The sequence below is a fragment of the Mauremys mutica genome, chromosome 1, assembly GCF_020497125.1.
Source record: "Mauremys mutica isolate MM-2020 ecotype Southern chromosome 1, ASM2049712v1, whole genome shotgun sequence".
NCBI classification, from domain to species: domain Eukaryota; kingdom Metazoa; phylum Chordata; order Testudines; family Geoemydidae; genus Mauremys; species Mauremys mutica.
This window is the reverse complement of record NC_059072.1, coordinates 357,190,167-357,215,464: the sequence shown is the minus strand read 5'-3', so window position 1 is coordinate 357,215,464 and position 25,298 is coordinate 357,190,167. Positions and strand designations below refer to the sequence as shown.

At 50.9% G+C, this 25,298-nt stretch overlaps 2 protein-coding genes across 2 annotated transcripts in view; both read right to left on the bottom strand.

The window, feature by feature from the left end:
* LOC123373980 (short transient receptor potential channel 2-like) overlaps positions 1 to 5,471 on the bottom strand; it is a 28,216-nt gene extending 22,745 nt beyond the window's left edge. Inside the window, exons 1-2 of the mRNA XM_045023348.1 lie at positions 5,337 to 5,471; positions 663 to 939 (exon numbers count right to left, since the gene is read on the bottom strand). Coding sequence (XP_044879283.1) covers positions 663 to 677 — 15 coding nt within the window. The 5' untranslated portion in view covers positions 678 to 939; positions 5,337 to 5,471. The remainder of the gene's footprint in view (positions 1 to 662; positions 940 to 5,336) is intronic.
* XNDC1N (XRCC1 N-terminal domain containing 1, N-terminal like) lies at positions 5,054 to 25,106 on the bottom strand. The gene is made up of 11 exons (XM_045023360.1): positions 24,833 to 25,106; positions 15,566 to 15,691; positions 14,554 to 14,689; positions 13,969 to 14,107; positions 13,128 to 13,283; positions 11,620 to 11,777; positions 11,124 to 11,200; positions 10,119 to 10,357; positions 8,842 to 8,932; positions 8,389 to 8,507; positions 5,054 to 6,283 (listed from the first exon to the last, which is right to left on the bottom strand). The coding sequence occupies exons 3-11, from the start codon at positions 14,596 to 14,598 to the stop codon at positions 6,036 to 6,038; spliced, it is 1,272 nt and encodes a 423-aa protein (XP_044879295.1). The 5' UTR covers positions 14,599 to 14,689; positions 15,566 to 15,691; positions 24,833 to 25,106; the 3' UTR covers positions 5,054 to 6,035.
* Between the last annotated feature and the right edge of the window lie 192 nt (positions 25,107 to 25,298).

The window sequence follows — 25,298 nt, the reverse complement described above, 5'->3', positions numbered from 1 at the left end:
CATGTTACTAATATCAAATCCTTAAAATTCATCCTAGGCCTGGGCAATAGTTCATTGGCCCCATTTTAGAGATGGGGAGATTGAGGCGCAAGAGAGGCAAATGATTTAGCAGCAGAGATGGGATTAGAAGGCAGGAGTTCCTAGCTCCCAGATCAATGTACTACACCTCCCTCCCCTGCGTCCTTAAAAGATCCAGCCACACACTGTGCACTGCCTGGAAGTCGGTACCTCTGCAGCCCCTTGGAAGGATGAAAGGCTGAGCCAGCTGTGATATGATTCAGGCCAGGGATTTGAGTTGCTAGGAGACAGAGCGTCAGGCATTTAGGTGCACTGGCCCCTTCCTCTGCAGCAATCACACACCCTGATCCACCACCTAGATACTTAAGAACTGCAGAGGGGACACTGAGGCACCAACACAGTATTCAGAGAAAACATTAAGAACATTCCCAGTTCGTCTCAGTGAGACCTGAGCCAAGGACCCTCGCTGAGAAGCCCCTGTCTTAAGTGGCCAGCACCATGTTGTTCAACCTTCCTACCAATTTTCCCTGCTCCTCCTCGGAGCATTACCCCACGGGGCACTGTGTGGCCCCAATGCCGGTACAGGACAGGCAAGGCAGGTCTCACCATGGCAGGGCTGTTACAGAGAGAACTCTGTTACTCACCATGACGCTTTCCATGGCCAGCAGATCACTCCGCTGCGCCGGTCGCTCCTTGCCTAGAAGCAGCCAGCTGGAGAGAGGGCACGAGGATGCCCAGGGCCCTGGTCACCAGTGGGAGAAGCTCTGGCTCAGAGCCATTGCCCAAGGCCATTCACATTCACAAGATGAAGTCCCGAACTGTGCCACGGCTCAGCCCAGGAAGCTCCGATTTCTGCCCTTCTCCCTCCACCTGGGCAGCAGCTGGCGTCTTATTTCCTTCCTCCGTTCTCCCTCCAGCACCCTGGGACAAGATGAAGTCTTGTTTGTCCCTGGCACGGGTATGACCAGGTAAGAGCAGCAGGACCCACCTGCCCCTTCCCCAGAGAGCAGGGCGGCTCCAGGCACCCAGAGGGCGAAATTAACGAGGGCAGAGGCAACTCAGCAACCGCCCTCCCACATTGCTGCGGGGAAACTACAGGTGTTTTTCTCTGGTTGTTTTTCTTTCCTCTGTCTCTCTCTCTCTCTCCAGCCCCTTTTCACACCCTAATCCTTTCCCTGCAGCAAATGAACTCCTTGCTTAGATCCAACAGGCCTCTCTGGAGAGCATCAAGAGAATAGGTTTGGCTGCTGGGGTACAGCCCTCACATTCAATATCCAGGTTTATCTCAGACTCCAAGACCAGAAGGGATCGTTGTGATCACCTTGTCTGACCCTCTGTACAGCACAGGCCAGAAAACTGCCTCGCAATAATCCCTAGAGCGGAGCTTTTAGAAAAACAACCACTATTGATTTAAAAATCGTCAGCGATGGAGAATCCACCATGACCCTGGGTAAACTGTTCCAATGGTTAATTATTCTCACTGTTAAAAATTCATGCCTTATTTCCAGCCTGAATTTGTCTAGCTTCCACTTCCAGCCATTGGAACATGTAAGACCTTAGGCTGCTGCCAGAGTGAAGAGCCCGTTATTAAATATTTGTTCCCCACGTAGGTACTTATAGATCGTGATCAAGTCACCCCTTAACCTTCTCTTTGTTGAGCTAAACAGACTGAGCTCCTTGAGTCTATCACTATCAAGCAGGTTTTCTAATCCTTTAATCATTCTCGTGGCTCTTTTCTGGACCCTCTCCAATGTATCATCCTTCTTGAATTGTGGGCACCAGAACTGGACACAGGATTCCAGCAGTGCTTGCACCAGAAGTAAAATAACCTCTCTTCTCCTACTCGAGATTCCCCTGGTTATACATCCCAGGGATTGCATTAGTCTTTCAGGCCACAGCATCACACTGGGACCTCATGTTCAGCTGATTATCCACTATGACCCCCAAATATTTTTCAAAGTCACTGTTTCCCAGGATTGAGTCCCTCAGCCTGGAAGTACAGCCTCCAGGCTTTCTTTCTAAATGGAGACATTTACATTTAGCTTTATTAAAACAGATTGTTTGCTTGTGCCCAGTTTACCAACCGATCCAGATATCTCTGTATGAGTGACCTGTCCTCTTCATTATTTACCATGCCTCCAATTTGTGGGTCATCTGCAATTTTATCAGTGATGATTTTATATTTTCTTCTAGATCATCGATAAAAATCTTAAATTGCATAGGGCCAAGAACCAATACCTGCGGACTTTCTGTAGAGACACACCCGTTCAATGAGTCCCCATTTACAGTTACATTTTGAGACCTAGCAGCTAGCCAACTATTAATTCTCCTTTAACCCTCCTTTAATTCTTTATTAATTGGGTCCCATATCAGCCGCTCCATTCTCTTTCCCAGGACTGATGTCAGGCTGACAGGCCTATAATTACCCAGGTCATCCCATTTACCCTTTTTAAATATTGGCCCAACATTAGCTTTCTTGCAGTCCCCTAGAACTTCCCCAGTGCTCCAAGACTTATTGAAAATCAGTATTAATTGCCCAGCGAGCTCCTCCCTGATAGGACTTCATTCTTACCAGGATCAAGTGTCCCCTCGCCGCCTGCAGCCCGCTCCGCTCTGATCTCTCCAGGTCTCTTTAGTTTGGGTCTTGGCCACCTGCACGTTTGCTCCCACCCCCTGATTTTGCATCATCTGCAAATCTGATCGTGGTTGGATTGAAGCCAAAGAACAGCTGACAGATGTGAAGCAGCTGCTCGCAATCAGAGATGTGCTTGGTTATCTTAGTTTAGCCTCTGGAATCTTAGAGCCGTGAACTGGCCAACAGCTGACAAAAACATCCCTGCTTGGAGACCGACTGCACTGCCCAGATGCCCTAGCAGGTCCCTGCACTCCCCAGATCTTTCAGAACTAGTCTGTTAGGTAAAGCAAGGCTCTTAAACGTCTGGGGGCCAGCTCAGCATGGGACAGGACAAGACACAATGCTTTAGCTCTGCTAATTATCAGCACTAACCAGCCATGCCTAAACTGCATCAGCTTCGCAGTGCAGGATGAATGTCTCTCAGTGCTTCCTTATCTCCTCTCTGCCAGTGCCAACCAGACATGTCAGGTCCCCAGAGAATCAGGAGGCAGCTGTGACTGTGTGTTTGCCTGTAAATTACCTATCGCCCTCCTGCAAGTGTGCAGCTGCAAAAGCAGGGAACCATTCTGGATCTACCCATAACCACATGGGGTGGAGATCCCCTATTCCTGGGAATTCAGTTCAGTGTGTCCCACACAGCCGTGCATCCTATGAGTTACATGCAGGGAATGGGAGCCATTACTACGTGTACTGAAGTGACACTTACAGGCCTCCATTGGATCAGAGTCCCACTGTGCTAGGCACTGCACATGCTAACAGGCATTGCCCTGCCCTGAAGAGCTTTATTGTCATCCTGTAACGGGTTGACTCACCCCTGCGGCGCCTCCTGCTGGTGACTCTGGGAATTAGCTCTGTTCCAGCCCGGAGCGCCCTCTGCAGGCCGGTGATCCACCTGTTTACTATTGGCCCCGTGTCCCTCCCAGGGCCCCGGTGCCCCTTTAACTCTTAACTGGGTTTCCCCGTCCCAGGGGAACCCCCACCCTACTATCCCCACTTCGCCTCAGTAGTGGCTACTGCCCAGTCTCTATCTAGCCCCCGTTCGCTGGGGCAGACTGCAGTAGCCAGCACTCATCATCGGCAAGGGGGTTTGGACCTGCTGCCTTGGCCTACCCCTAGGTTGCCCCCTGCAACCCCAGTACCTTTTGCCCTATGCTAGGCTGCAGCCTGGGGTTTTCTAGGCAGGAGCTCCCCAACCTTTCCCCAGCCCTGCTCCACCCTAGGTACCTTGTTTAGCTACTAAGCAGCTAGGCCCATCTTCTCTCTATAGCCAGAGAGAGACTATGTGTCTTCTGGCTTCCCTGCCTTCTTATAAGGCCCTGTTGCTCTGTTTGGGGCGTGGCCCCCAGCTGCAGCCACTTCCCCAATCAGCTCAGCCTTGAGAGCCACTGCTCTCAAGCCCTGCCAGACCACTTTTTAAACCTCTTCACAGCAGGAGCAGGGTCCACCCTGCTACACATCCCCATTTCACAGATGGGAATTGAGGCAGCAGCACTGGGACTAGAACTCAGAGCACTGGGCCCTAGGCCAGTGCTTTAACCACAAGGCTGTCCTCCCTCTAAGTGGGCTCCCTGCTTCTGTTCCTACCTACCTGTCACCTTGGTATCTAAGGGTACATCTAACACGGCAGCTGGGAGTGTGTCTCCTAGCCAGGCAGACAAACATGCTTCACTGGAGCCAGCACATGACAAATAGCAGCGTGGATGCTTCAAGCTAGCCACCCGAGCTTGCCTCCCATGACAACTACAGGGGGGAAAAGGAGACACTTTTCATAGAACATTCACTCCATATCTGACCTCTCAATTCCCATCCTCCAAGGAAACCTTCACAACACCTTCCAAAAGTGAGCCTGGGAGCTTAAATTCCTAACATCTTGAATAGTGTGTGTAGATGGTCGTTCCCTCAAAAAAAGATATATTGGAAAAAGTTCAAAAGAGGACAACAAAAATGATTAGGGGCACGGAACAGCTTCCATATGAGGAGAGATTAATAAGACTGGGACTGTTCAGCTTGGAAAAGAGACGACTAAGGGGGGATATGATTGAGGTCTATAAAATCATGACTGGTGCGAAGAAAGTAGATAAGGAAGTGTTATTTACCCCTTCACATGACACAAGAACCAGGGATCACCAAATGAAATTAATAGGTAGCGGGTTTAAAACAAACAAAAGGAAGTATTTCTTCACACAACACAGTCAACCTGTGGAACTCTTTGCCAGAGGCTGTTGTGAAGGCCAAGACTAACAGGGTTAAAAAAAACAAAAAAAAACCTGGATAAATTCATGGAGGACAGGTCTATCAATGGCTATTAGCCAGGATGGGCAGGGATGTGTCCCTAGCCTGTTTGCCAGAAGCTGGGAATGGGCAACAGGGGATGGATCACTTGATAATTGCCCTGTTCTGTTCATTCCCTCTGGGGCACCTGGCATTGGTCGCTGTTGGAAAACAGGATACTGGGCTAGATGGACCTTTGGTCTGACCCAGTCTGGCCATTTTTATGATCTTAACTTTGCTAGACACCAAAAATTACAGATTTTATAAAGACACCGGATTTGGCTCATTACAACAACCCATAACCCGCTAAGACTCCTTTGGCATGTGACTGCAGAGGCGTTAGCTGCCCACTTCACCTGGAATGGTCTCTTGCAACAGGTGTTAACTCCTTATACTTAACAACCTGTCCCACCTTGTATTGAGCTGTGACACTCAAAGTGCCTTTCCCAGACCTGAAGAAGAGCTCTGTGGGGCTCGAAAGCCTGTCTCTCTGACCAACCAGATGTTGGTTCTATAAAAGATATCTCCTCCTGCACCTTCTCTCTCTAATATGGGACCTATGTAGCTCCACCAACACCGCAAACAATCCGTCCCTGCATCACAGGTGTATGTGAATGTGTCCATCTGTCTGGCTCTGGCTGAGTCATCATTGTCCTCCTTCCAATCCCCCCTCAACTCTCCTTTGCTGTGAGGCTGACAAAAAACTTGACAGAGGTCCGGCTACTGATGTGCTGAGACCCACGCCTGCCATGCTGGCTAATACAGTTTTTGTTTCTTTGTGCTCCCCCTTCAGTCTGTCTCTGTCTGTTGTCTCTTGTCGTACGCTTAGGTTGTAAGCAATTTGGGGCAGGACCATGGTTCTATTCTGTGCCATACAGCTCCTAGACCATCCCTGCTGTGATCCTTCTGAAGTCAATCGAGTTGCCCCAGGGCTGAACGCATTCCAGGATGCCCGTGGCATGGGGCCTGTGTCCCCATGTCACCACGACGGCGATGGCTCTTCAGTCCAAAGGAGGCTCCAACCCAGCTGAGCAGTGACCTTAAGGCTCAGATACAGGGATACCTCAATACGGGGCTGATGGGGGAATAGGGGGGCGTGTGCCAGCCAGCCCTATTCCACCCACAGCCAGGAGTGGGGGGTCTCCAGGGCTCCTGCCTGCTCTCCACAGGTGCTGGCGTGCCTCTCCACCTCTGCCGTGCTGAACGAGAACTCACAGATGGGGCACGGCACCCAAGCCTCGGGGGGCTCCTCGCGCTGGGGATCTTCCCGTGGCGGGGATGGCCAGGCTGTGTCTGGAAGGGAGCCATCTTCCCCACAGGTGGAGGCGTGAACGGGAAGGAGATCTGTGCTGAAGCAGCCTGCAGTGAGGAGAGATGACAGCAGAGCTAACCCAGGCCCACCTGGACTTCCTGGCTGCCAATGTACTGCACGCCCTGGCCACCTGGGGCTTCAGGCTGAGAGCAAGGTTAGAACTTGGGACCCCAGGCCCTTGCCACTCGATCTCTGTCAGCTGTTCCTAGTGTAGGGCCTACCGCATAACTGGGCAGTTCTGATTCCAGCCAGGAGAGGGCAGTAGCATGAACAGAGTGCAGTTTTTATTACTTTATGACAATCAACATGTATACAGTGCTTCTCATAAATTCCAAGGCCAGAGGGGACAATTGGGATCACCTGCTCTGACCTCCTGTATAACACAGGCCAGGGAACTGTCCCAAAACAATTCCTAGAGCAGAGCTTTCATTCTGAAGGAGCCCAAGCCACTGTACATTCACCTGCCGTTGAAATGCAGCCACCTCTGGGGTGGCACACGGCAGCTGTTGAACAGCAGCGAAGGCTCCCATAGCCAATTGAAAGTGCTGGGGGAGAATCAGCTCGGTGGAGTGTAGTTGCAGCCTGCCTCCGAGCTCAAACCCTGGTTCCATGAGTTCGACAACCTCTGCAAACAAACCACGGGTACTGAAACCAACCTCACCTCCCTACGCCCCTTTGGGTCTCCTTAAGCAGGTGTGACCGAAGCTGGCTGAACTGCTGGGCGCTTGGCTGCTCTGAAAATCAAGCCACTGGGGCACTCAAGTATGGGTTTAACTGGATACCTTTTAGTTAACCACGTTTGAATCTTAGAAACGTAGGGCTGGAAGGGACCTCAGGAAGTCATCTTTCTAGTCCACGTCCCTGCAAAGTCATGAATAAAGGTGGCAAGGCTGCGACTAAGACGGGAGAGAGAGAGCGCAAGGAAATCCCTCGCAGCAGTAAAAGGTGATGGGAGTGGAACTCAGGAACTGAGCTGTCACTGGTGTTCTAAGGGCGGCGTGTGAGACTCTTCCTTTGAGACGCCACATGGTGGTCAGATGGGTAACAATCCAGACTGGCTGTCTCTCTAATGGCCCATCTACACGGCAAGCGAAGGTGCAATTGTAGTACGGGTAGGCATGCTGTACGAGTAGGCATGCTGCATGCTCATCCAGCTAGCCCATGTAATAACAGTAGTGACGACACGGCAGCATGGGCTAGCAGCGAGAATACGTCCCAGGTTGTTAGCCCGTGCTGCTGGATCTTCACTGCTATTGTTACTCATGTGAGCTGGATTAAAGATGGCATGGTCTGCCTACCCACGCTACAGTCACACCTCCCCGGCAGTGTAAACAGACCCTAGAGATACACACTAGTTCAGAGATACTCACACTGAGGCTCACAAGCCGCAACTGGCTCTTTAATGTGTCCCTTGCGGCTCTGTGCAGCACACAATATTAGAACACTGTGATTGAATTATTAACCAATCTAAGTTATTAACCCATCAGGATGCTTTTACTAGGTTATTAACCAATTGTAGTTGTTAAAATAATAACATTTGGTCAGTCATTTTGCTGTGAGAATCATATATAGAGATAAAAGGTAAATATTTCCCTGTCATACTGTTTAAATCTGACTCTATAGTACTGAGGTAAAGGAAAAGCTGAATTCACAGGACTGTAGCTCTTTTGGGTAATGTTGGTCACTAATTTGGCTCCTGAACCATTGAGGTCTGAGTACACTGCTCTAGGTCAATACCAAATTACTGGTCTGCCGCACCCCTGGGGTGAGGTTCTTTGGCCAGTTTGCAGATCAATCTAGACAGATACAATGGTTCCCTCTCGCCTTGAAGTCTATGCTCACCCTCTTCTTTGAGTCCAGCTCTGGAGACAGAATCAGGCGAGACACCAAGCTGAACACCCCACTGATCGCAAACCCACCAGATGGGCAGGGATCCCCTCACTCTTTTTACAACCAGCTGAGTTAATGGAGGGGCCTCCCATGCTCGACCCGAGAGCCAGCTGCATCTCAGGGGTGGATCATATGAGCCGTACAGATCCGGTGTGTGTGTGACAGACCCAAAGGGCCTTCCAAAGAGAGCGATTTAGGCAGGAGGACGTGCTCTAAGGCACTCATTATAGCTGGCAGCTAGCCTGCACTCCAGAACACTCACCTGCACAGATGGGGCATGTGCCCATCTCCCCGCCTGCCTCTCCACCATCATCCAGCTTACTGGGCCTTCCTCCCCAGCTCCTGGCTCTTCCTCCCTGGGTGCCAGGCCTGGGCATTGACCTGCAGAGAGAGATTTCAGGAGCAGCTGCTTCTCCAGTTTGCAGCATCCTTTGCACTCCCACCTCAAAGGGTTAAAGTACAGCCCAGGCTCAGAGAAGCTGCCCTGCCTGTTGAGACACACCAGAGGCGGCAGCTGGAAGGGCCAGGATCCCCCCATTCCTGCTATCCCGTCCTACGCACCCACTGGCTGTGATAGAGACCCAGAGGAGAGCCTCAGGAAGGCACTGCGTGGACAGGGACACTGGCTCAGAGAAGGAGCTGCCAGCTGGGCTCCGAAGGGGGAAATTGGGACATTTGGAGGGTTAAGGGGAACACAACAGGGCTGATCCGTTACCTCGCTGCGGTGCCTTGAGATCTTCGTTTCCTGCTTGGCTTCATCCGGACCTTCCTCAGGGGTGGAGCGTCATGGACATCCTGCACGGGGCCTGGAGAGTAACCACCAGCAGCATTGTACCTAGCTCCTGGATATAGAGCTTTGCAAAGCAGGTCGGGATCACTGTCCCCATTTCACAGATGGGAAAACTGAGGCAACAGGAGGGGAAATGACTTGCCCAAGGTCACCCTGCAGCCCAGTGGCAGTTCTGAGACTAGAACCCAGATCTCCTGAGTCCCAGCCCAGGGCTCTGCCCACCAGGCCACAAAGCCAAGCCAAGTTGGCACCAACACATGCAGATGTGCCGCTGGCAGGCAGTTTGGTGGGACTGGAGACCGGGAGCTCCCCATGCTCCAGAATCAACAAGAAGCAGTTTTGAATGGCGATGCTGAGCCACGAACACACAGGGGAGGGACATGATTCACTGTCTGAAATGGACACCAGGTGAGCCCAGTCCATGGAGTCTGCACCAGGGGATCAGGGGCTGACGGTGCTTAGCTATCTTGGGGGGAGTGAGCTCTGCGCTAGGAGGGTCGAGACCCCAAGGAGAAAGGGGAGCTGGCTAGAGGGGGAGGGGGCTGGAACGAAGAGCAACGGGAGGAAATGGAACAGAAGCTGCCGACAGCGAGAGCTCCTCCTGTGGGACAGTCTCCCAGTGGAAAGCCCATCTCTGAGGGCTGTCGCCAGCCCAGAGATCAGAGCGGTTTCAAAGCCTTTGGTGCCTGCCTCTAGGGAAGAGATGGGCCAGCTGGCGGCTCCGCCAGAGAGCATAGGGCCAGTCCTGCCTTGGCCGTGGGGAGGGACAGCCTGGATGGGACTCAATAGTGCTCATCTACCTCGGACTCCTCTCATCCGCCCAGCAACGATGAGATCTCGTTGCTCTGTTGGCTGGGGACTGACAGAGCAGCCTTACCCAGGGCAGAGGTGGACATTCCCCACCAGCTGCCTGGGCACATTCCAGCAGCCCCAGATCCAACCAGGCCCCTCGGGGTCTATAGGCTGCACTTCCAGCAGTGGGGCCCCAAGGGTGCCTTTCGCCAGCGGGGAAAAGGCTGCCATGCCAGGTCCTCCCAGATGCCCATCGCTCTCTGGATCATTACTGGAGCAGCTGCTGATCCCACCCGAGGGGGCAGGACAGCTTTGGAGAGGGCTGCAGCGTCCCCAGCTCATCTGGGCAGAGAAGGAGCTTGAAGGATCCCACTCGAGTCCCCACACGGCTGCGACCGGCTCCCACTCACCTGCTGCTGCAGGGCTCACGGCTGGATCTTCACCCAGCTGCCCCCGGCTGCTCCCCTGTCTCTCAGCGGCCAAAGAGGCGGCGCTGGGGCCCGGCTGGAGAGTGCGGCTGCGCGACTGGGTGGCCGACAGCACCATCCTGGCTGTCCGGCTGAGACAGGTCGGGCTGCGGGGGTGAGGCCCACAGCTGGGCTCCAGCAGCTGCAGTCGGCTTTTCAGTTCCTCCTCCTCTCCCTTGCTCCTGGGCGCAGAAAGCCAGAGACCCAGTGATTCCTGCCGACTGGCCAGGGAACACCCCGAATGGGACAGACACTCCCTGCTCCCAACCCTGGAAGGGATCTCCCCCAGGGCCAGTAGCACATCCCTTCCAGCAGCAGCTCAGGGAGTGATCAGGACTTTGGTCTGGACCCCCGCTCACCCCACAGCTGGGAGTGCGGGTCAGGCAGTCTGTCCTGCGGTGACCCTGAGCTAGGATACAATGGTAGCAGGAGGGGCTCGTTCGCGGGGAGGGGCGGGAGACTCCAGCTGGAAGGGGCTGCCATCAGTGACAGCTTTGGCCTGGAAAGCATCCTGAGGGGCTTGCTCCCAATGCCAGCGGAACAAGTGGGCATGGAGCCCATGGGCTTCCATAGGCGTTTTGGGCCCTCAGCTCCTGTCCAGCTCAGGATACAGCACAGGGGTAGATACAGCTGGCGGAGAACAGCCCCCTGGAGCAGCCCCTGGCTGTCCTGCCCAGTTGATGGGGGCAGTGCACCGAGAGAGGCTGTGCCGGGAGAGGAGAGGGTTCCTGGGAGGGGAAGCAATCCTCCCAGCCTGAGCCACTAGAAGGGGGTTGGCAAGCCCCCAGCTGGGACCCACAGTAGCAGCTCCCATGCGAGGGTCACTGGCACCGTGACAGCCCCAGGAGGGAGGGGAAGCCATGCATGCGACTGCCTTTGGCCCAGCCCCACAGCTCCAAGGCGCGGCCCCTCCCTCTGAAGGGTGATCGCTCCCCCAAGGGTACTTACGGCTGCACCTCCGGGAAAAAAGTCCTGCGAAAGGCGGGGCTGGCAAGCCAGGGGCTGGCTGCGGGCTCGAGACCCGTCTGGGGGAGAGGGAAACACGGCTCAGAGCTCTGCTCTCATGGGAGATATCCCCCATCCCCCCCAGAGCCAGCACGCGCAGAGAACCAGTAGCAGTAGAGAGAGAAGAGACCCCCCGCAGGTCCCATCCAGCCCACCCCCATGGCCAGTGTCCTAGAGCTCATAACACAGGAACAATCCTGCACTGGTCCCCGTCAGACAGCTAGAGTGGACAGGTGTCCTCCCCCTCTGAACCTGGCACACTCGACTGCATAGGCCATGCAGCACCCAGGAGTCAGGCAGGTGGGCTGAGCAGGCCACTGGCCTATCCCCACTGTGGCCAAGGGGCGAGAGCACCAGTCTCAGCAGCAACAAGAGACCTCCTTCTGCCACCCCAGACCCCCTCACCCAAAGAGCATGGGGACCCCTTGCAGGCACTGACCTGGGGCGGAGCTGGAGCCGCCTGGCTGTGATCCGGGTCCAACGGGGTGCGGATGTGGATGAAGGAGAGGCCAAACTGGGCCTGCTTGTTGAAGGGCTGGCTGCAGGTGATCCTCACGCGATCCCACTTCTCGCCCAGTGCTGCCGCCAGGAAATCCCCTGCAGACAGAGCAGGAGCAGATGGGCAGCTTCACATCTGGAGCGAGACCCTGCTGCCTTCTAATGGCCTTGCAATCGACACAGGAACATGGCCCTGCCACCCCACATCCAAACACTGGGACCATCCCAACTGGGAGTCCACTGCCCCGCCACACAGATCCAGTCCCTGGGACCACAGCTCCCCAGATCCAACCACTGGGACTGTCCCAACTGGTACTCCACCACCCCAGCTCTAACCGCTGGGACCTCCACTCCCCACAGCGCCAGATCCAACCACAGGGACCACAACTCGTCTCCACACCTAATCCAGCCTGGGAACACCCTGAGACATCCCAATCAATGTACAGGCACAGGGGTGACCAGTTCAGGTACCCAGATCCTATCATGCGGGGCCCGAGCTGTAGTAAGAGGAGGCCCTGAGATATAAACCTTGGTATCAGAGGCCCGGTATGAGGCCTGAGGCCTGAACTAAAGTAATGGTCAAGACTTTGCTCACATAAAGCAAAGTGAAGCTGTCAGCCAGAGGCAGGCCCTGCTCACAGAAGCTGGCAAGGAAAGGGCTGATGCTGCAAACAGAGACATACCTAAAAGGTACTGGACACCAGATATCAGAACATTCACATACTTGTACACTCCACACAGATAACAAGGAACAAGCTGACCCATCCCAATGACAGGGCCAAAAGGGTAATATGATGGATAGAGTTGTTTTGTTCGAACCAACATGTACAAGGTGAGAGGCGGCACCTTACTACGTAGAGGGCTTGTACCTTGCTACATAGACAGGTTGCACCTCAATACATCAGGAGTGATGTGTAACTTGTTTGGACCTGTGTATAAGAATGCATCCCTGGGGCGGTATCTTTGTCCAGCCTAGGGGGCAGTGGAAAGTCCCACCACTGAATGAGCTGAGTCCATTGCCAGGGGGAACATACTCATAGTATGTCCTGTAGAGTAACATCTAGAGGGAACTATCATTGTGCTTCGTTTGACAATAAACCTGGCCGAAGTGCCTGCGTACCTTACTAGAGTCTGTGGTCATTGGGGGTTCTCTCAGGGTTTGCTGTGTCAGCTATCTGCGCAGAGCTGGGGCAGCACACAGAGGGAACACGCACGCAGACGATTGATATCAACATTGAACAGAGCAGAGCACCACACCGGTAGCATCTGACAACATGAGTGAATACATGGAGAGAAGGCAGCCCTGGAGATGGGATGACCTCCCATCATGAAATGTGATTACTTGCTATAACAGGGCTTAGACGGGTGGGCATGATGCACCGTCAGCCACGAGCCCTAATCAGTGATACCCCCAGCTAGTGACCCACGTGTGAGCAGGGCCCTCTTTACCTTCTTTAAACATCCGGACCCCGGAGCGGTTCCTGTCCAGCTTCGAGTCAGCTGGCGTCATTAGTGTAGTGCTGGGCACCACGGTAACATAGGGCTGCTCCAGTGGCCAGAAGGAGCGCCCCACATCCACCTGGACGAAGGCACAGCCACAGTTCCCTGCGGGTGGAGGGGCAAAGGTCAGGCTGGGCGGAGCAGCTGACCCTCCCTCAGCTCAGTGCTGCGGTGAAACTGATCAGCCAGATTTGGGCACTGATACTGGAGCCCCAAAGAGCTGGCTGGGGAGCCACCCAGCGCAACGAGAAGTGAGCGGGGCTGTTCAGTCTCTGTGGCCTGTTCACTCTCTGTGGGGAGCAGCCGCAAGAGGCCCGCCAGGCACCAGCAACAGTGGCGGCTCTGAGGAGTGATGTTGTTCTAATCTGCACCCCAGGGACCAGTATCCCGGCATGCGACAGAGACTGACCGGAATTCACCCACTGGCACGAACTATGGGGTGAGCATTTTGCTAATAGGGAGAGACTTTCTCCTTGTGGCCAGCTAGTTAGAAAGGGGACTAGCAGTCAGACGATTTCCCAGCCCTGCCACTGTCTCACTTGGGCAAGTCACCTACCCTCACTGTGCCTCAGTTTCTCCATCAGTAAAACAGGGACAGCTGTGACAAGAGACAAGTGCACAGTGTTACCATGGTAGTATGTGGAAGTAGCTAGAAACCTCTGGACTCCTCGGAAGACAAGCCCTTCAAGCGTAGAGACAAGCACGGTGGCACTGCAGGAGACCCCAGAGAGATGTGCAGGTTAGACTGCCGCCAAGGGGTCAGGGGTCTCGGTTTCTCCCTCTCTCATACCTATGTCTATGTAGCCAATAGAACTAGCCCGTTCCAGCTGCAGCTCCACTTTCAGCTGCCTGCTCCGATCCTGGGGACTGCTCAGCCAAGGGTGAATGCCATCGTCGCGCAGCAGATTCTCCACTGGATACCTGGGGTCCTGCACCAAACCAATGGGGAGGGGAGAGAGCAGAAGCATGGTGCTTAGTAGAGGGTCAGCAATAGTTACTGTTCTCTAGTAATGATCTGAAAGCACATTACAGATTTTACAAAAGGGTCAGACCTTACCTGCTGCTGAAATGCAGCCACTGCTGGGGTGAAGTGTAGTAGATGCTTACCAGCACACAGAAACATTATACAACAGTTTATGGCAGGAAGAATACTGTATCCAATTCACAACACTTTCCAGGCCAGATCCTCAGCTGGTGTAAAGTGGGGAAGTCTGGATCTATGTCAGTTTATACCAATGGAGGATCAGACCCTCAATTTCTATAAGGATTCAAGGATCTCACAGTACTAGGGTATGCACAGTTCTGCAGCAAAATGTAGCACCTCCTCGTGTCCAATTAAAGAACTGCAGTTGAAGATGAAAAGCATTATTATTACCTGAGAGGTGAAGGACACCACATGGTTGATTTTAACTGGAGCCATTTCTGATTCTTCAGAAACCCCCTGCTGCCTGCTTGAAGCGTCCTCTGGGTTTCCCGGAAATACTCTCTCAGTCCATACGGTCCATCAGCATCTAGCAGAAACACAGACAGAATCTGGTTCTTTACAGAGATTGGAGCCATTTCCACTTGGTCTCACTTTGGGCACGTTTGCCAAGGGCTGTGTTTTCACAGCCAGTAATAAAAGTGGATTTGAATTTCACTGAACATTTATGATCCTCCCTCTGCTGTCACTGAAGGAGATGGATATTGTATATTACACACTGTGCTGGCCAGACGAAGCCTCAACAATGCACAGTCAGATGCCTGTTTGTATCCCCTGCACCCTCCTTTCCACCAGATCAGAGGCCTTGTGTATATGGGACAGATGCCCCAGTTTAACTTCAGGTGGGAATGTCATGACTGGATTAATCAATTCAGTACAAACCTCCATGTGGACATTCTTATGTCAGTTTAACTTAAACTGATTTCCAAGCAGATTAAACTAAACCAAAAATAAAGCCACTCAACTGAAATCAGTGTCCACATTGGGTCTTTGCACCAGTTTATCTAAACCAGTTTAAATTTCCATCTTAAGTGAAATTGGTCCAACTAGACAAACTGATATACTCCTTGGAATATTACTGTGATGACCAATAGGATTCCAATCAGGATCAGGGGCCATTGTGCTAGACACTGACAGAAAGACACTGTCTCTGCCCAGGAAAGCTTAGCCTGAAGCCTGGGGCTACATGTAGTCACAAGGGGCTGCCTATGTGGATCCAGCTGCAGGATCAGGACCCAAAAAGACGAGCATCATAAGAAGTTCGGGGGAGAAGGATACAAGGACTCCAAATCCTATAATCAGATCCATATGGACAGAACCCTCCTCAGAGTCCCACTGTGAAGGCAGACTGGAGGATTGGGGCCAAAGCATTTTCAGGTATGTATACTTTTAATTAAAACTGTACCTGACTGCCCCTCAATTTGTCTCCAGTTAGATGGTTAGTAGGTTTCATGGAAGAAGTAGGTCTGGAGGAGGACAGGAATTTTGTCTTCTTGTATGGATCAGCGAAGTACCACGTACACCTGTGATGCTGTAGAAATAATATGAAATTTTACATCTTTCCTTAGGCTTCACTCACTTCCTCTGTACCCTTTTGTTTCCCCCAAATCCAATCTCTCTACAGGTTCATTTCAGGTTACCCCAAGTTGATCACACAGCAAATTCTGTGAATAATTTGGAAAAAAAATTACCTTTTTTTCAACTGCTGATTTTTTAGAACATTTGACTGTTATAGAGCACTTGAGCTATGCTTTAAGTATTTGTTTTGCTAAATAAATTCATCATGATGTTTTGATGCCGCCTCATTGCATAAAGTCCCCATGTAATGTTACTGCACTGGCCTGGAGTTGTTTCAGGACATTTTAATATCCTAAAAGCTAGCAGGACTGGCCTGTGAAAATCAGAATAAGTAATCACCTTAAGTGGTGTCTAAACAAACAACAACAAGTGAAACTTCAGCAAGGAAAAAATGACATCTAGGCTTTTCCACCAATGTTTACATGAGAAATTAATCCATCCACAGATTCAAGGATCAGTTAAAAAGCTGATGAAAATAGTTAAAGAAGCCAATTTTAATCTATTTCCCAGAGCAAATTCTACTTCTACAGGTTGTGGGAACCAATTTAATATAATCATAACAATAATAATAAAAAAAACCCTCAACTGTTACTTCTTCAGGGAAAAAAAAATCAGGTACAAATTACAGCATCTCTTTTCCATAGGAACCTGGAATAGACACAAACCCTCCTTTGCTTTCACATCACCCCTTATTCCCAACAGCCCTCCTGTGTAGATGATCCCCAACCCCACATCCGCACACAATCCCCCGCCCAACCACCCCAGCACAACACCTTACCACCCATCCCCCAGGAAAGTAAGACTTTGGATCCATTCAGTTCTTTCCCTCCCAGCATCTCAAAAAGCTTTACAGGCTGACCCCATCCCAAAGCCAGACAAAACCCCTTCCCCACCCCCAAACCCATCCAATCCCCACTTCCCAACCCCACATTTCACCAAACTTACCCCATACATCCACCACTCCTCCAAAACCACAATATCCTGATTCCCTACTCCCAGACCCCTAGCCCCCCAGTGCCCTAGATCCCCCCATCCCCGGCTGCCCTCAAACACGGTTTTCAAAACAAACCCCAAAACAGCCCAATCCCATTTCAAGACAAGCCCAAAACAAGACCAATCCATTTCTGCTCGGCGACACCTAATGCCAACAAGCAAGCCCCAAACAAGCCCCAAACTTCAAAACGGGGTGTTTTTATAAAAATACCGTCATTTATTTTTAGCATTCAAATGGACACAACGAAAAGGTACGCTATAACTTGTAACCATTCTGCCAGATAGATACTGCAGCAAACAGGAACAGGTTAAATATACGGGGGGGGTTCTTCAACAACACTTTGGTGGAAAACTATAAATATATGTGTATAAAATAAAACATTTTGAGTGCATTTGAAGGATTTACTGAGAAAACCTCCCAACCCTTTAAGAGATTGGCAATGAGATTACTCTCGCTTTTCCGCAACCTCTGCCGCCACCACCACCATCACACCATCCCTCCTTGACACTGTATCCCTATCATTTCAAGTTGCTTCCTTTTGCTGCCTGGACTTGAATCACGGATTTTTCATGATGTGTGGATGACAATGCTTGGGTTTTTTGTTAGCCGGGGCATGTGGGAAACACCTTAATCTCAGTCTCATTCAATGATGACTCAGTCCTGCATCGCATGTTCAGGCCCAAATGATCTGTGCTCTTCTGATGGCAAGACTAAATATACAAAAAAAAGACTTTACCCAACAGCAATCCTTGCCTATTTTGTGAAAATACTCTGACCCACAGCTGAATTCCAATGCACTATTCTATAAATAGTTTATTGAAACGTTCAACGTTTCAATAAAGAATCTCTCTAAAAAATCATGCTTACTAAAGAATATCCTACACAAGCTTACATTTAGACCAGCTTTGATGGCTAACTGGGTCATTATTTTAACAAACTAACATTACTTCATAATGTCTTGTCTTGGTGTGCAAATTGGAAGACATGATATTGTTAGACCAAGGTACTTAATTTGCTTTTGTTTCCGCTTGCACTGGGAATCCATTTTAGCAAAGGAGTTACTGAGTCCCAATCTTTAACATTAGTTTTACATACCCTGGCTGCCCCACCAGGCGTGTGCCTCCCACTGGTTTGGTCATCACCCTTGGCTGCCCCGCCAGGTGAGCCTCTGAGACAGTAGGACTTTTTCCCCTTGCACACCTGCACCACAGTGTGCAGGAACTGCTTTGGTCCGGTGAATCACGAAGACCTGAGCCAGGAACAGAAGAGCAAGCTATGGGAGCTCAGCAAGGATGAGTAGAGTGGTGGGACTCCAACTTCAGTTAAATGTCATCCTCGCTCTCTACATCATCTGTGGTGGGATCAACTCCCTGTGTGTGGTACATTCCCATGGTAAAGCATTGAAGCATATCCTGGGGTGGAACAAAATCCTTACAGCACAGCCCCCATCATCTTAACTCGTACCAGATATGCAGTATACTGCTCTGAGCCTGTTCCAGTGCTTGGACTTAATGTTCGTCTGCAAAAACACTCGTTCTGCATCACCATTACTGAGAGGCATGGCAAGTAGAGAGAGCGCTACAGTCCTCAAAGTTGTAGACCTCCACCCAGAACTGCTCTGCTTGTTTGTCATCTGTGTTCTTCCATTTCTGGCAGCTGATGGCTTGATACTGGTTATCAAAGGCCCCCAAGTCACCTTTGAAAATGTTTACCATTGAAATCTTCGCTACTTGAGGTTTTGCCAGAGACAGAATAACCAATGGACTGAACACCGACAGAGTTCCACAGATCGATATTCGCTGGTAGTCTGCGCTACACTTGCTTAGCTGCTTCAAGAATGAAGTCTTGACATCTACCGTCTTGAACCAGTTTGTCAAGATTTGTGGCTCCTAGAGCTATGGTGAACATTATGCCAAAATTAACAACCAGTGGCAAGTGGCTGGCTGTGTCACTCAAATGGACTTCCAGGAGTTTAGTGTCCGATACAGGGATGCTCTTTGGAAACAATATTCTAGCTAAAAGACCCCGAAAGAAAGACAGGAGGGCATCCAACATCTTGAAAGCATTACCACCAGATTCCAGTTGGAACAGTTTGTTGAGTCTGGAGAATTCCTGCAGAATCAGTGTTAGAAACTGTAAATACAGTTTATTCACAGGGTCGCAATATAGAACTTCTGCTTCATAGCATCACGGCTTATCTTTGCCCAGTTGGAAGTGTAGCTTCAATGTATCCCACTGATCCAGTACACGCCCATAAGTCGTGAATGCTGACAGCTGAACAGGCTTAAGTGGCGTGTTGCCAGGATTCATTACCTGGAATAGCTGTGCATATGCACGCTGTCTCTGGGGGCTGTGAAAGAACCAGCTGTAGGAATGGGAGACTAAAAACTCTAGACTGTGTGGCAGCATTTCTACGGCTTTACTGGCACACAGCTGGATGGAATCACATACGCATTTGATGAGACTGAGCCTGTTATTCTGCTTGAGCAGATGCATGTACATGGAATTTTTATAGCCGACCATGACGCTACAGCCGTCGGTCCCAATCCTAACAGACCTGCTGAAATCCAGACCTACACTGACAAGAAACTGAAGCAGCGCTGTGGCAATAGCTTCAGCTGTTTCACCTTCCAAACTGACTAGTCCCAAAAACATGGAGACAATCTTGCCTAAGGAGGGACTGGGATGATTTAGTTGGGAATTGGTCCTGCTGTGAGCAGGGGGTGGGACTAGATGACCTCCTGAGGTCCCTTCCAACCCTGATAGTCTATGATTCTATGAAGTACCACACTACAATGCAAAACTCCTTTACTGCAACAATGTCTGTGCTCTCATCGATAACCAGTGAATACTGGAACTCATCAATGTCTTTGATGCGGTCATAGAACATGCAGGGAGAAATAACATGGTTGATTCATGCCCAGCGTTTTGTGCAATGGAGGTGGATATCTTTTTCAAAAGCTGATCTGGCAAGCTCACCGAGGTAATCCACAAAACTGACCACTATGTGGCAGGCAATGTAGCAGGCCAGTTTTAGCTCTGCTTGGTGCATCCGCAAGACAGTGAAATCAATATTTGTCAAGCGCATCATAGAAAATGGTTTTGTATTTGATATGTTTCTCAGTTGCTGCATGTTGCACAAGGTCTGCACAATTTGCATGAATTAGGCCTTTGCAATATCTGCAAAAAACTTTTGTGTTGTCACCAGTTGCAGGCTTCAGCCAATCTTTAAATTCTTATTCTTTTTCCCATTCCTTTGTGTATTTCTTTCCATAATTCGCCCATTTGCTTGTGCTTGGCTGCTGATGATCCATACTGCTCTCTTTTCTCTAGCGTTGAATAAGCCTCAAAATTGCCAACAAGACAGGCTAGCCTGGAACATGATAGGAATTGATGTGTCAAGTGAGTGGACCAGGCCAAGAATGTCCATAATTTTGGCCCCCACCAACACCCACAAACCATGCACATTACAAGGACTCTGTGACGACTTCGGGGGGGTGGGGGGGAGGGAGCGTGACTTGTTGAATGCAGCATCATTTTCTCCCTACCCCCCCACAGGGGGTTCTGGGGGAGGCCTTTGTCTGAACTATTTCCCTGCATGCTGCAGCACCCCACTTTTCAGTCTATAGTGTATAGAGAAGTATAAACAAGTCATTTCATTCATTGTATGTATGAAATAATTGTACTTTATACTGACTTCACTAATGCTTTTTATGTACACTGTTGTAAAACTAGACATATTTGTACATGAGTTGATGTACCCCCTGGAAGACCTCTGCGTACCCCCAAGGGTACACGTACCCCTTGTTGAACACCACTGCTGTAAACTGTCACTTAATAGTATTACGAATTTCACCAATAGGCCATGCGCAGTTCGTTGCTAGGCTGAGGCACAAAGACCAAAGTTACGCAGAATGTTCGAATACCAGAATTTTATTATGCTCGAGCATGGTGCCCTCCTGCTAGCCAGGGGAGGACCTTGGCTGCAGGTTACAGAGGGTTTATATACCTTTTAGTAGTGCTGCCCTCGTGCAGAGTAAGCTTTAGCCAATAAACAAGCCATTTAACTATCTTTAACCTATCATGACCAAATGCTTTCACGTGCTGGCTAGCGCTTAGGCAAGCAGTTATCCTGCATACCAGAACTTCCCTGAATTGTGGTGTTGCTCTCTGTTTCAATGGTTTTATTATGTTTTATTATGTTTCAACACTGCCCTAGTGCTGACCCCGGTACGTGATGTACTCGCTTTCCCTTAATGGTGGACCTAGGCCTTAAAAATGGAGTCACTCAAGCTAACTGCCCTCAACAGTCCCCCCTTTTCTTTTGTATGTCAGTAAGCTATATTGGGGCAGAATAGCCGCGGTGAAGGATTGTCGACAGCACATACTACAACACTGCAAGCATACAAAAACGAATACAAAGAAAGAGACTACAAAAAGGATTAGGTATAAAATACGCCGACCCCACGCCCCCAAGTCTGGTAACCATGAAGTCAGCCAGTTCCAGGCCTTTTGGAATCTGGTGCTGGTATCGTCAAGGCTGATGCGATGAAATGAGGCGGCTTGCTGCATAATGGCATGGATGTTGGTCTCCACCCGTCGATGTTGATTCACGAACACACAACAGCTAGAGTTAACCAGGGCGCAAACCCCACTCTGGTTTGCAAGGAGTTAATCCAGGGCCAAACGATTTTGCCTAGCTGTCCGAGATAGCTGAGTCACTTCGGTTTGGAGGACAGATAAGGTGTCTGCCGTAGCATTTCCCATGATTTCTAATGCTGCTGAAATATTTACTATAGCCTTCTCTAATTCACTTACCCCTAACCAAGACAAAAACCAGTGTACAAAGGAATGAAAGCCCGTGGGCTGATCAGAAAGGGGATTCAAAGGGACACTTTGTCGGCTCCGCCATACAAGGTTGCGGATTTTTCCCTGGATCAAGGTTTGGTGTACTGTGACAGCAGGTACTATGGCCCCCAAGGTACACGTGCCACACCAACCCGCCGAGAGGGTCTTATAAGCCGTATGATTACATAGCCAATACCAGCCAGATCCCTCAGGGACTGGCCATGGGGCCCTGGAGTAATTGGAGGGGCTTGCCGCACCAGTACTGATCCGAGTGGAATCATTGCACCCCGTAAAGTTGCCCACAAAGACAGCATTATCTAAACCCTTTTTCCGTGATATGCATAAAGCATAACTACCCTGGGCCACCATATCAATGGACCATGTCTGGATCGTAACATTCCAGCTAAACGTAGTATTTATCCACAATCCGGCCTGGAGGCTTCTGTGGAGGGGGATAGGTACCCCTACTAACTGGACTCCCTGGCCTATGTGTGGGGGTATGAATGCAAATCCAGCATTGTGTCCGATTCACACTTTGTATTATAGCATGAGTTAAATTTAAGACACTGTTACCCTCCCATCCTTGTATCGGATTTGTGAATAGGGAGAGGAACCCGCAGGCAAACCATACCAATAATGACATCCTTTCCTATACCACACAAGGAACAAAACTACCAGTGTAAGTCCAATTGATAGAAAAGCAAGAAGTCCTGGTGGAGTGTGGCGATCCCAATAATCGGAGGGTTCAGTCCACGGATTAGCAGTGACATTCATTCATGAGGTGGTTCGTCAGGAGGAGGAGCAGATGCCGGCTTATCGTGGCTGTGATGAATCCATGAACTTTTACCTGCAACCTTTAAAGCAGAATAAGTACATAACAAAACCTGATACGGCCCTTCCCACTGGGGTTCCAGGGGATTGGTGCGGGAATCTTTTTTACCAGCACCCAATCCCCTGGTTTAAAGGAATGGACCTGTAACCCTAATGGCGTGGTTTGGAATAATTGAGCTTCTGACTGATTGTCAGCCAGCTCCTTTTGCAACCCCACAATATACTTGGCCAGTGTTTCATCTCCATCCAAGAGGCTAGCGTGTGTGGGAACATAAGTTCCCAGGACCAAAGCTGACCTACCAAACAATATTTCAAACGGGGACAGACCCATGGGCATGCGTGGGGTTCCCCTTATGTGCCACAGGACTATAGGCAATACGTCTGGCCACTTAAGTCCAGTCTCCTTACAGTACTTTGCTATCATTGTTTTTACAGTTCGGTTCATGCGCTTCACCTGTCCTGCAGACTGGGGATGATACGGGTATGTAGTTGTCGAGTAATTCCCAGACACCGGTACAGTTCTTCCAGGATTTTTGCTGTAAAGTGTGAACCCCAGTCAGAGTCCATGACTTCAGGAACACCAAACTTGGGCACAATGTCTTTCATTAGAAATTTCATCATGGATTTTGCATCTCCTTTTCTAGTTGGTATTGCTTCAGGCCATCCCGAAAATTGATCCATTACTACAAGGAGGTGGTGAAACCCTGAGCTTCTAGGCATCTCAGCATAGTCCATTTGCAGGCGTTGAAACGGGAAGTTTGCCCAGGGTCTCCCCCTCTTTGAGTCAGCATGAAACCGAGAACTTGCAGAAAAAGTCAGACAAGTAGAACAGGAACCGAGGGCCTGCTTTACAGCAGGGTAAACATAAGGCGCTGCCCAAAACTTAAGTATAGCAGTAGCCGTGCCCTGTATCCCAGTGTGGCCCAAAGAATGAAAATAACGGGCAGCTGGAAGTAGGTAGCGGCAGGAGAGAATAGGCTTATCCCCAATACGCCAGACCTTATCGGGGCCCTCAGATCCCTCCCAGCGTTCCCAATCCCAGAGTTCCTCCGGGGGCACGTCAGCGTATAACATCACCCAATCAGAGGGCGGGAAGAACGCGTCCAGGAGGAGGGAAGCCAAGACCAGGAGGGGCTTTAGGGCCGCAGCCTTTGCGGCCGCATCAGCTAAGGCATTACCCTGGGACACAGAAGTATCAGGCTGCTGGTGCGCATAGCAATGAACTACTGTCAACTGGAGAGGGGCCTGTATGGCATCCAAGAGTGTAGAGATCAAAGGGCCATTGGCAATTTTTGTACCCGAGGAGGTCAGAAACCCCCGCTGTTTCCAGAGCTGGCCCGCGACATGGCAAACCCCAAAGGCATATCTAGAGTCTGTATAAATAGTGACAATTTTCCCTGCAGACAGCAAGCAAGCCCTGGTGAGAGCATGTAATTCCGCACCCTGAGCGCTAAAGGAGGGTGGTAGAGGGGCAGCTTCAACAACATCTCTCCGAGTGGTAACTGAATAGCCTGATACCCGCCGGCCATCCGAATAGTACGAGGAGCCGTTGGTGTAGAAGAGTGGGTCAGGATTGGCTAGAGGGGAGTCGCGTAAATCCGGGCGAGGCTTACCACCCTCAGCGATGACATCCATCCATACATGATGAGGTGTGTCATCCTCCGGGAGGGGTAGCACCGTAGCGGGGTTGAGGACATTGCAGCGGCGCAAGGTGATGCTGTCAGCCGCCAGCAAAATCAATTCATATTTATGAGCTCGCTGTGGAGACAGCGCCTGCGTCGTCCGCTGCTTCAAGAGAACCTCAACCTCGTGAGGAACCCAGACCGTTAGAGGGTGCCCTAAAACAATAGGTCGCGACCGCTCGACCATGACGGCCGCTGCGGCGAAGGACCGCACGCAGGAGACAGGAATGAGGAGGGGTTGGACGGGCCGACAGGAGGCTGTCAGGGGACAGGGATGGGGGGTGGATGGTGCAGGGGTCCCTGGGGGGGCGTCAAGAACTAGAGGTGGGGTTAACATGCATCCGCATACATTACGCTATTTACGTCATATATAATTTTGTTATTATTTATATAGTCGTGGAAAGTAAATAATACCTGGAAGAAACGAAAGGGGGTTTTTTTTACGTGTTTTGTGTTTTTTAGTCATCTCTGCCGGGGCCCCGCCGAAGATGTTCGAATTGGGCCCCGGCTCTTCCTAACGCCGGCCCTGCAGCCAGAGCCACACACGCAATCCCCCCAAAACACATCCCGCCCCCCCCAAACCAACAATTCCCCCCCCCCCTCGAACCAGAGCCGGGGCCCGCACCCCAGGGCAGCCTGAGGCACAGAGCCAGGCAGCTGCCCGCAAACACACAATCCCCCCACCCCCCACCCCGGTCTGTACCCACCAACCCCGCCCCCCTTTGCCCCCGAGTCGCACCTCAGGCAGGAGCCAAGGACTGGGGAACGAAGCCGCTATCTCCCGCCAACACCCGCCTGACCTTTGACCTCCCGCTGGGAGCCGCGCTCAGGCCCCGCCGGGGCTGTTTGTAAATATTTTATTTATTTCTCTCTCTCCCCACAATTATTACGCTAATTATAAAGATGTTCCCATAATTATCATGGTTTTTGCCTCTCTCGGAGGGGCGGCCGCAGGAGGGGTTAAAGGTCAGGAGGCCCATGGGGCATGCCGGGCTTTGTAGTCTTTCCGGAGCGCCTCGTCACGTCCAGGGCCCACAGTGAGGGGCGGGACAAGAGCAGGGAGCGTCTCCCAAGTTCAGCGCCCCAATAAAAAACGTAAATTGAACTTAGTGGAGAGGACGCTTGATCTTTACAGCGTGACGTCAGCGAACCATTGTGCTTTCTGATCCGAGAGGCGTCCGGGAAATGTATCACTTTTTTTAAGG